The following is a 12,100-nucleotide window of genomic DNA, read 5'->3' as shown; positions in this document are numbered from 1 at the left end:
TTGTGAGATGACGGACATTGTTTTTACCCTGGGGACGAGGAGAATGGCGTGAGCCCTTTAGCAGCGAAATGTGTCCCGTAACGTCGCACTGGTTCTCTTCTTTGATCTCTCTTTTATTGTGGCTTGAAAACAAAGATGACTTCTGCCTAATGCTCAGTGAGAGGGCATTCCAGGGAAAGCAACAAAGCGCTAACTGACAGCACTTACTGTCCGCAACACCAGGCGTCTCTCTCCCAAAAGCATTTGGACGCACTTATCGTTTTGATTTGAACCACCTATTGTAGCCATATAATTGCAAACTATGTTAATGATTTACAGTATAATACAAAATGTTTTATGAAAAATATTTTCCAGAAGAAGAAAAAATAACGTCAGAAATTCACAGCAAATAAACAGCTAATCATTTAAAAAATAAGCACACTTGCAACTGCAGGTTGCATTGATTTTTTATTTGTTAGTCTATATTATAGTAGCCTGGTTTTGAATGGGCCTATTTTATTTTAAATCATGCCTGCGCATTTATAATATCACATTGATATTAAATGCTAAATATATGATATATGCCTTTGTTTTTTTTGGCATTTTAGTCTTCAGTTTTAATTGTTTATTATTGAACTCAAATTTGGTGATCGTTATAGAACATGTAAATGTTATTTTCGGTCGTTATTTTCCTGATCTCTCTCTTTTAAACCCAGCCACACAAAAGGAAATGAAAATAATTTCCCTCCATTGCCTTCTGGTCAATTGAATTTCCTCTTCATGAAGAGGTTGTCTGGATGAGATGCCTCTCCCTAATGTATTCCCAGGCCTGGGCTCACGCTGTAATTATTCCCCGGGTTTTTCTTTGAGATCGGACGCTGCACTGGGTAAGCACAAAGAATTCAGAGAGCATCCTTGAACCCTTTCAGTACGGGGCCACTGATATTCAAATAACACGCGGGGACCATTTGACTGCGCCGCGACAAGAGCATTTCAAATTCAACATTTGCATATGGCTTTTTACCCCGTCTTTCCTTTTTACATTTTTTTTCAACAGTTCCCATAACATCAAATCAAGTGTATAGTTTCTAGCAAAGCTTAGAGATGCTGTGTCCTTATTATTGGACTGCAATCTTTCCGTTTGACATGCAAATTAAAGCAGTTAATTTGGACAATTAAAATAAATATTCAGGAGTCCTTTTGTCATCAAAACCCCCTCGGAAGCCCCCAGATAAAGTAAAGCTGAACAAATGATTGTCTCGGAGATTAATTAGATATTTGATAAGACACGAATCCCTAATCGCAAATACAAGACACATGGGGGCTGCGATGTGCTCCAAGTCATAATTAATACCATTTAACACGATTTTCATTTGGGCATGAAATGTATTTTCCGGCCATTTACTATGCCTATTGATTTATTCCTCAGAGAGAATGCAAGTCTATGTGCGATTGCCTATATCAGCAATGTATGATTGATTTGATGTAATGAACACTCTTGCTTATCTACATTTTACGTTTGGCAATCGTCTTTATTTACGATCAAATCAATTACCTTTTCATCATTTATTTTCATTTGGAATAATGAAAACAAATATGGGACACCAGATAGTAAAACATTCCCATCACATGACTACTGCCTCAGATTTGACATCATTTTAATTATGACAAAATGAAAGGCTTGTACGTGTGATTTTATACAAGTAAACATTTATATATTTTTAGCAAAGAAATGAAATGGTTAACTGAATTTAAAAAGCTGTGTACATACATATCCACAAAGTGCGTTAAAAGTAAACTCCCTGAATTTCAGGATCCCAAACACGAATAAAACAATCATAATTAACATTTACATGAAAATAACACATTGTTTGTTGCCAATATGTACAAGATGATGGCGACTCACATGGGCCAACCAAGTTCATTTCGGTTAACTTACCCCTTTTACGCACTGATCCGTTTAAAATGTCCTCCAGCTCATTTTTTAAGTTGACAGCTTTATAGTCATTTTCTTACAATAGCCTATAGAATAATTCTGCTTTTCGTTTGATGGTTAATAACGAGTTGAAAATTCAATCAATATGGTGGTAAGATCTAATTATTTTTAGTTTTCAAATGCTTTGCCTAAAATAATTGTTTCCTCCAATACTGTCTCTCAAACCTTAGGCCCGTTTTTTATTACATGTGCCAGTTTTGATGCCTACTGGTCATTTGCTTTATAAAGTTGGTTTCGAAGTCATTCAAATAACAGCCTTCAGGGCTCGTCATGAGGAGATGGGTCCTTGATCGTGATTCTGGGGTTTACCCCGTCTAAAATGAGTTCTGGGGACTCGGACCTGGGGGTCTCCAGGTTACTGGTGTCGGTGTCACTGTCGCTTCCCTTTTTACCTTCTCCACCACCTGCAGTGTGGGTTTTAATGTGCTTGCTCAAATGGTCGCTCCTCATAAAGCGCTTGTTGCAGACTGGGCAAGCAAACCTTTTCTCACCGGTGTGGGTACGGAGGTGTCTCTGAAGTTCATCTGATCTTGTAAACCTTTTGCCACAAAAAAGCCAATTGCAGACAAAGGGCCGCTCGCCAGTATGCCATCTCAAATGGGCTTTAAGGTGAGAGGTTTTGCCATACACTTTACCGCAGCCAGGAATGTGACAACTGTGAAGTCCTTTCCTCCGTAGGCTGGCCCCTGCAGGCCCGAGCCGCTCAGCCTCCTGACAGTTCGGACAGTCGCATGTGGCTCTGCCGGAGTACCTCCTGGATGACCTTGAGGAACCAGAACTGGAACCTGAAATCATAGCGTTGGCGGCAGAGGCGTCCGAGTATGATGGAATGACTGTTTTGAATCCCTCTTGTGTTAACAGGTGTTGGCCAGTTGATAGGAGATGAGATGCCGTGGGACTTATACCGGTTGAGCTGAATGCCGAGTGTGTCAAAGTGGAGAAGTCAGGGTTATAGCCACTGAGCTGAGAGTGTATGGCTTGGGGGGTCCCGGAATGCAGGGAGGTCTGCAGTGAGCTTGCAGGGTTCTGGACCTCGAGCCATGAGCCAGGGTTGGTGTGAACGTCCCACCACGCGGACGCTCCGTTCGTAACATCGCCCGAGATGGTTGAATGGAAACCAGACTTGTACCACGATTCATACGGATGTGCCATCCCTACCCTCGGATACAGGGTTTCTGCTGATGTGTGGACTTTGGAGATGAAGGCGGATTGCCCAGACTCTTGGGACGAAATGCTCGCAGAGTTGGAAAACAGACTGCTGTACTCTGTGGAAAACGCAGAGGAGGTCGGGGAGGTGGAGGCTAAGCAGAACGCGCTGTTGCCTGTGCCAGTAGTTGATGTTAGTCCGGTCGATCCGCGGCTTGTTGCTACAGTGAATCCAGGGAGACTGGATCCCAAGTTGCAACTAGAGGAGGTTCTTTTCCAAGGATGAAATCCGCCTTTTGAAAACGCACTGGAATCAGGTAGAGTGGTAAGGGGACTGGTATTGCCAATTTTGTTACAAGTAGCAGCCAGCATAGCTAGAGGGGTAGTTCCAAATCGTGGTTCTTCCTGTAAAGAGATGAATATCTGTATTTTAGAACATTGCAAGCAATGAAAATAATAGAGCCTACATGTATTTGCTAGAAGTATACTTTGCGTCTGCCTATGTGATCACCAACCGTCCGGTTGTCAATCTTGTTTGGATAGCAATTATTGCAGGCTCCAAAATTATTTACCGTAATAATGGATAAAAAATGTAATTTACTGAAAATGTTTATTCATAAAGAGTGTATCAAAATGTGACCCAAATATCCACTGAACCAAATAAACAGCCACAATCATCGAGGATATACAGTAATGTCACTCAGTTGACTGCGTGTCTCGAAAGTTTGCTCACAATGTTGGGTATAGCCTATTATTGAAAGTTGGCAAAAGCTACAATTCTTTTGATTGAGGAAAGTGGTCTATAAACCGATATGAGTCACGATGTTCAACATATAAACAAGCAGTTTCAATACCTATGACCAACAAAGCTGAAGGATTAAACAACATTGACCACAAACTTCTTAGAAAGCGACAAAGTATAAAGCCTACTTTCACGCATGTTTTACGCATTGAATTGAAAACTAATATTTTGTCGCCTTACCCCAAGTATAGACGTAGCCATATCCAGGGCCTTTGCTATGTTGAATTGGTCACAATTCTGCAATAGTGTACTTTTCCAATTCGACTCAGGCACTGTGCTTTTTCGTAGTCACACGATTTCTCTCTTGGCTCGGAGCTCCTACACTACCTAGTTGTAGAGAGCGCGTTCTTTGAAGTACAGCTGGCAAGAGCAAGCAGCCAATCTAAGTGCTGGATTATTGGCAAGGGGGCGATGTCAGCCAATGAGAGAATCGACGAAGGACAGAAACGCTAAAAGATTCACGTCAATCAATAACTATTGTGCGACTCTGACTGTCAAGCAAGACACGATGTGGTGTTTTTATACATTTTATGTATTCTCTCATCAAGGCTCAATGTGTCCTTTCATTGTAGAATCGAGCTCATTTTGGTGTAAACCAGTCCTCTGAAAGAGGTAAGCATTTGATATGATATATCTTAGTTAGGTGACGCACTCTGTTGCATTTCCTAAGGCTTTCTGACAAATTGTCTTGTTTTATTTCAACTGCAGCTTCTTATTGAAACGGATTTCTCTAATTGCATATTATTGTGAGGGATACTGTTCTGATGTAGGCTATAGCTGCCACTGGCATTTATCCCTCGTGGAGTCCCAAAAATGTTTTATGTTTCATGACATGACATAAGGGGATTGGTGATTATTGAAAAAATTATCTAGGCCTATAAGAATTACGGTGCCTTCATATTTGTCAAAACTAAAGCTGTCATGCACTTTCAGGAATGGAAACGTCTTCATTTGCAGGGCATGTGCTTGCTCACAGCGTCCATGGACATGAATTTAAGCAGAAGTTCCCGTACTCTCACCAGGAGGCCAGAAAATACAATAAGCTGACCCATTGTCATTGAGTAATGGCTGACTGAAGTGAAGACGCTTGCAATACAAGGTATGTCATTCAACCGGTGAATTATCTTAATGTTTCCATCGGCTCAAGCGACGTTGCCAGGTGTGCGTTAAAGAGAGCATCGTGGACTTGTTTGTAAACTGTGTGTGTGTGTGTGTGTGTGTGTGTGTGTGTGTGTGTGTGTGTGTGTGTGTGTGTGTGTGTGTGTGTGTGTGTGTGTGTGTGTGTGTGTGTGTGTGTGTGTGTGTGTGTGTGTGTGTGTGTGTGTGTGTGTGTGTGTGTGTGTGTGTGTGTGTGTGTGTGTGTGTGTGTGTGTACGTGTACGTGTGTGTGTACGTGCGTGAGCGTGAAGCGCCAGTCTTGCCTGCCTGTCTGTGCCAATTTACGCGTGTATTTTGAGTGTGTGCGGGGGGATTTTTGGTCAATTAAAAAAGTGACAATTAACTTGATGAGTGGTTGGTGTTCTGAAGAGTTACAGCCTGTAAACTGTACTAAAATACAATTATTTAAAAAAAAATATTGCAGACGTTCTCATAATAATCACAGGAGATGTTGTTCCCCTCATGTCAGCCTGGCGAATGGATTTCATTCAACAGACACAGGCTGATTTCATATGGCACAATGAAACCATAGAGCATTGCACACTAAATATTTAGGATAACTAAATATAACGTTTGGAGATACAATTGAATCATCGAAAACCCATTGGGGAGCTCATCAACGTTACCTCTTTTTTTTCGCCAAATTTCTTTCTCTAGATACATTTTTTTTAAAGATCACAATGCAATATATGTCAACGTGTTTCACAGCTTGTTAAACATTTAGGGGGTAATGACATAATGTAACAATGGCCTGCTTTGGTGTGAATCATCATCCCTTTAAAAGTTAAAGCAATTTTCCAGAGAAAGGCTTCACTGAAAGCTGTGCATTACAGTATTCAAAACGGGCAAATAATGCTCCATTATAGCGCTTGAATGCTGCCAGTCAGGCAAGCGCAATTTGTTCAAAGGCTCTCTCTGCTTTAAATCCCCACCTTTAGAGAGGCGAATATAAAACAATTTCATCAAATCCATCGAACGGAGCCAAGAAAATTGCTTCATTTCTTTTTTTTGCAATCATGGCAATTTGAGTGGAGTGCTATTAGCACTATCAAATGTCGATTCTGCATAAACAAATTTGATTGTAATGCCAAAGTAGCTCGAACAGCGTGAGTGTCTGATAAGATGTGTCTGAGCATGTAAGAATTCATTTCTCTTACCGTTTTTGGCATTTTTGTAATTACAATTCGAGATGTTTTGTCTGGTGTCATGCACTTTTTGTTAAAATAAGGCCCGTGTCATTATTGTTGATTATCTGTTGTTGATGTTCTGTATATAATCACATTCTGGTGTTATCGAGATCTTTATACTGGATTTCTATTTTTGTCTGTAAATAAAAGAGGAATCATTTATCACCGAGCGAGGGGAAGATAATGCCTTCGATGGAGTACTGGCTTTTAATTAGAGTGATTAATCCCACATGATTCAGCATCTAACTGATTATTGAAAGACTTATATTATGAAGTCGTAAGATAATGTATAACGAACAAACAACAAACTTTAGCGGTGTAGGCAGATAGGGACACAAGAGCACTAAAACAACGATTATGACAGCTGTTGCCAAAATGTTTGATCACATGAGTGCCAATACTCATTTTGAAACCGTGTTAAGACTATTTACTAATTTTGAATGGCGTTGCACATGTACTTGAGTTTGGAATTTCATACAATTGCATGTAGGCCTACCATAATAAAGATGTGATAGCCTGTCAATGTGCGTAACGGTTGGTACCGAATGCCAGCATCCTTGACAAAATCTTGTCCTGAAAAATATTTGAACAGTGTCATTCGAGTGAGAATTTTAAGTTGAATCTCGCATGCAGGACTCCATCCGAAAGCACTTTTCTGTGGCAATTATGAGCCTATTACAAGTCATTAGATTGATCAATGTACCTTAAACAATGAAAATGATTTATTTGGTAGAACAAAACGTCGTGCATCTATTGTGGTGAGGCTAAGTGACGCTGCATCGATCAAGGCGTTCAACAACAAAAGATACATGATTAATCCAGACCTATTCATTGACATTATTGGTACAAAAGGCATTTGATTGCCTCAAATCTATATTATTAGAGGCTCGTTTGATGCATGTTAAACGATGCAGGATGCTGGATTAGAGCAATATTTTTGGTCAGTTCCTGCACGGATTAATTTCTTTAGGCCTTGAGGGAAGTTTATTTGTGGACAATTAACTAATCGGTGTAATCTCATGCTCGGGATTGTTTGAAATCCACAGGCCTACAGCTGTTTCTGGCCATGGGATGAAACAGTTTAGGGTCAATGATGCCTTGCTTCAATTCTAAGTAGTTTTACATGATCGTTTATATAATTATCGTAAAACAGGTGTATGAAAGTTATTTTATTAATTTAAAAAGGGATTTTTAATTTATTTTATAAGTAGCCTACAAGCAGATAAAGATGGTGGTGTTTTGGGTCATACTGGTGGTAGCCTACTTCATTTTTTATGTATTTTCTCATAAACCCGTGTTATTTTTATCTTGTCAAATCTATATGAAGATGCACAGTAGGTCTATCTCCTTTTATATGATTTGTAGACTAACGCCCCAGATCGTCGAAGTGAGATGGCTATTTGCATATGCAAAGACCTGCATGTCATATGGTTCTCCATTCATTTCGAATGTACAGTATTCAACCTATTTCTCGTCCCCGCCCTTGCATGGTAATTATTGCTGAATACCTTTCACATTTTTCCATCCGATGTTTGTACATTTCTGGTTGTCAAGGGAAGCTTTTTTTTTAAAGAATATGTGGGAAAGACTGAAATTCACTATGCAATGTTGCTTAACAGGCAGATTGATATACAATCATATTCGTGTTCAGAAGAAGATGAAAAAAAATATTCGGGAGGGGGATAACCCTTAGGGGAAAACCAGCGCTCAGGCAAGGAATAGCATAGAAGATTCACATTGGTAAAGGAGTAGTCATCTCCCAGCTGCTTACTTGCATTGATTTAACCCTCCCTGTTATGAGGTACAGCCTAACCAGCACACCCTGCCACTGTAATATTCTGTGTTAGAGACTGTCATTTTGGTTATAGGCTTGACTCTTGGGTAGTCTCCTGTAATAACTCCTGTAGTAACCTATAATGGTGTGTTGTACGTTTGAAATCAGTTGTAAGAGCATGTGGAGCAAGTCAAATGCATTGTGCCAGACAACACAGTCAGGCAGGTATGAAAAGTATTTACGTGTTCCAATGTACATGCGCCAGTACATTTTCTATGACACAATTAAGTTCAGCTCAAGTAGAGTAGGCATACTAGGCCTAATGTTAACAAGTGTGTGTTTAAATGTAGAAACATTGGTCAGCTTAGCAAGCTACCGGTGTCATCTTTTATTTCGAGCAGAATCATGTCCTATTTTGAGAGCAGGGCGTTAGTACGGTCGACATCAGCGTGGTGTTAGCTAGACACCTATCAGCTTATTGTCTCTAAGTCGTGCATTTATGTTTTTTCACTATTCTTTAAGTGCAGTTTTAGTAGCCAGCGCAAACTGAAGAAAAGGCAATGGCTCCCAAGAAGGTGTGTTTCATGTATACTACAGTAGCTCAGGCCAAAGCTGAATGTGTACCCCTAGATTACATAATACTATGAGCTCTCACTCTCAATGGACATTGACATGTTCTTTTTGTTAGCAGAAGGGAGATGATTGACAGCAGCCACCACCACTGATTGGACTGTTTGGGACCTCTTTAAAAATAGGAATCGTTGGATTGCCCAATGTAGGGTATGTCTATAGTCTTTAAATGTAAACTCAAAATATACATTTTTACTGCTTAGCAAACATGGACTATGCATTTTTAAGTACTTCATTCATTATATGGTCTGCATGAGCTAGTGTAAAGCTATTATGTTCATTCATTGACTAGGGCAGTGGTTCCTTTCTGTTACTGTACCACCAGCTAAATGTTTCTCTGCCCAGAGTACCCCTGAAGTGCCCCCTCATGTGTATTTTACCAGTAGGCCAATGGTCTCATGAGTCTTCTCAAGTAACCCCCTGTGGATATGTCAAGTACCCCCAGGGATCCTACTACCCCTTGTTAGGAACCACTGGACTAGGGGGTTCTCAAACTTTTTGGGTCCGGGAACCCATTTTGTCATAGCAAATTCTTCAGGGTCCCCCTCATAATCAGAACACAACTTGAGTGAGATAAAAAAAAATAGCATACAAGGAGTTTTACTAAGACTTTGGCAGTCTAGACTTGTCCAGACTTTGGCTGGACAAACCCAGGCTTGGGTCCTGGGAAGGAACATTTTAAAGGCCTGGAATTGGAGATATTTTGTCAGTGGCAGAGAGTTTTTGTTGTTGTTGCAGCTTTAAAGCTATAGTGCGCTGCAATTCAACACATATGCTGTAATTCTACATAGTCTTACATGAGGCAGAGAGACAGCTTTAAAGCTATAGTACTCTGCAATTCAACACATATGCTGTAATTCTACACAGTCTTACATGAGGCAGAGAGACAGTTTTAAAGCTTAAATTACTCTGCATGTACGGGGGAGTTACATTTAAAAAATAATTGGTGGAGTACTATGAATGCCAATATCCCTGTGAGCCTCCCAGGCCCATGTTGCCCATAGTTAATGTTCCAATGCAGCCGTTTTTATCTCAAAAACAAGTCATTTCTGGGTAACTATTAAGTACCTTACTGTGATTGTTTTAAATTAAAATGGTTTTTAAAAATGCACTAAAATAGCTTCTTACCAAAGAGCAATTTTTCAAGCAAACGTGTTTCCAGGACTGTCTGTGAGTGATCTTAGTCTTGGTAAAAACCTGGGAGCAGCACCGCTGCCAACTACAAGGACCATTACTAATTACCGGTGCCGTTGCTAACTAGCATAGCTGGTCCCATTGTTGCAAAGAGTTATGGGATATTAGAATCTCGTTGTTTTAACCTTTGTCGTCTTCAACCTACAGTTGAAGTCGGAAGTTTACATGCACCTTAGCCAAGTACATTTCAACTCGGTTTTTCACAATTCCTGACATTTAATCCTCGTAAAAATTCCCTGTTAGGTCAGTTAGGATCACCACTTTATTTTAAGAATGTGACATGTCAGAATAATAGTAGAGAGAATGATTTCTTTCAGTTTTTATATCTTTCATCACATTTCCAGTGGGTCAGAAGTTTACATACACTCAATTAGTATTTGGTAGCATTGGCTTTAAGTTGTTTAACTTGGGTCAAACATTTCAGGTAGCCTTCTACAAGCTTCCCACAATAAATTGGGTGAATTTTGGTCCATTCCTCCTGACAGAGCTGGTGTAACTGAGTCAGGTTTATAGGCCTTGCTCGCACACGCTTTTTCAGTTCTTCCCACACGTTTTCTATAGTATTGAGGTCAGGGCTTTGTGATGGCCACTCTAATACCTTGACTTTGTTGTCCTGAAGCCATTTTGCAACAACTTTGGAAGTATGCTTGGGGTCGTTGTCCATTTGAAAGACTCATTTGCGACCAAGCTTTAACTTCCTGACTGATGTCTTGAGATGTCATCAGACCAGAGGACATTTCTCCAAGAAGTACGATCTTTGTCTCCATGTGCAGTTGCAACCCATAGACTGGATTTTTTATGGTGGTTTTGGAGCAGTGGCTTCTTCCTTGCTGAGTAGCCTCTCAGGTAATGTCGATATAGGACTCGTTTTACTGTGAATATAGATACTTTTGTACCTGTTTCCTTCAGCATTTTCACAAGGTCTTTTGCTGTTTTTCAGGGATTGATTTGTACTTTTCACATCAAAGTACGTTCATCTCTAGGAGACAGAATGCGTCTCCTTCCTGAGCTGTATGACGGCTGCGTAGTCCCATGGTGTTTATACTTGCGTACTATTGTTTGTACAGATGAACGTGGTACCTTCAGTCATTTGGAAATTGCTCCCAAGGATGAACCAGACTTGTGGAGGTCTTGGCTGATTTATTTAGATTTTCCCATGATTCAAGCAAAGAGGGACTGAGTTTGAAGGTAGGCCTTGAAATATATCCACAGGTACACCTCCAATTGACTCAAATGATGTCAATTAGCCTATCAGAAGCTTCTAAAGCCATGACATCATCTTCTGGAATATTCCAAGCTGTTTATAGGCACAGTCAACTTCTGGAATTGTGATACAGTGAATTCTGTAAACAAACGTTGGAAAAATTTATTGTGTCATGCACAAAGTAGATGTCCTAACCGACTTGCCAAAACTATAGTTTGTTAACAAGAAATTTGTGGAGTGGTTGAAAAACAAGTTTTAATGACTCCAACCTAAGTGTATGTAAACATCCGACTTCAGAAAACTCAAAATGAGCTTTTATTTGCAGAGAGGTTTGGAACTCTCTTTCTTATTGGTCTATTAACTGTTTTACCGCCTGGTGATGACACCAGGCTGGCCAAAATTCCATCCTACCAAAACAGGCAGAAATTTCAGGCTATTTTAAAACAGCTCTTAAATTGAAAGGGCATTATCATAATTTTCACAATTTCACAGTATTCTTTCAACCTCATAGTGTGGAAATATATATAAAACACAAGACAATCTAGTTTTTGACTAAACTGGCCCTTTAAGAACATAAATTGTAGGTGAATAAAATTACATTGTATTGTATTAGACCCTCTAAACTTATTCCAAAAAATGTGTTTAATCTGCTGTTTTTAGTAATATTATTAAAATAAAATATAAATAAATAATAATCCACTTTAATATATATATATATTTTGAGATCTGTCCGCAGACCCCCTGCAGTACCTACGCGTACAGACCCCACTTTGAGAGCCTCTGGACTAGTTCATTTCAGGCCACATGCCATAAGGCTCTCATTACTGTGGATGCAGGAGTATGTATACCTTTCACTGTACAGTGCATGTGAACCCAAAGGTCGCAAACCCTGCACCAGTAATGTCTGGGATTATATTTGCCAAATTTAATTCAATAATTCAGAATCTCAACCGACTCTTAAGTCTACTAGATCAGAATAAACAGCCACAAAAGGCTTTTGATTAATGAGTGGGTATTACAAGATTCTACC

At 39.8% G+C, this 12,100-nt stretch overlaps 1 protein-coding gene and 1 pseudogene across 1 annotated transcript; one reads left to right on the top strand and one right to left on the bottom strand.

The window, feature by feature from the left end:
- Positions 1 to 1,544: 1,544 nt before the first annotated feature.
- LOC124043259 (transcription factor Sp9) lies at positions 1,545 to 4,234 on the bottom strand. Its single transcript, XM_046361648.1, has 2 exons — positions 4,104 to 4,234; positions 1,545 to 3,526 (listed from the first exon to the last, which is right to left on the bottom strand). Exons 1-2 carry the CDS (start codon positions 4,122 to 4,124, stop codon positions 2,234 to 2,236), a joined length of 1,314 nt encoding a protein of 437 aa, XP_046217604.1. The 5' UTR covers positions 4,125 to 4,234; the 3' UTR covers positions 1,545 to 2,233.
- Positions 4,235 to 8,602: 4,368 nt separating this feature from the next.
- The window catches only part of LOC124018339, a 66,894-nt pseudogene continuing 63,396 nt past the window's right edge, over positions 8,603 to 12,100 (top strand).

Source organism: Oncorhynchus gorbuscha, linkage group LG01 (genome assembly GCF_021184085.1).
Source record: "Oncorhynchus gorbuscha isolate QuinsamMale2020 ecotype Even-year linkage group LG01, OgorEven_v1.0, whole genome shotgun sequence".
NCBI classification, from domain to species: Eukaryota; Metazoa; Chordata; class Actinopteri; order Salmoniformes; family Salmonidae; genus Oncorhynchus; species Oncorhynchus gorbuscha.
This window is presented reverse-complemented; position numbering and strand designations above follow the sequence as displayed.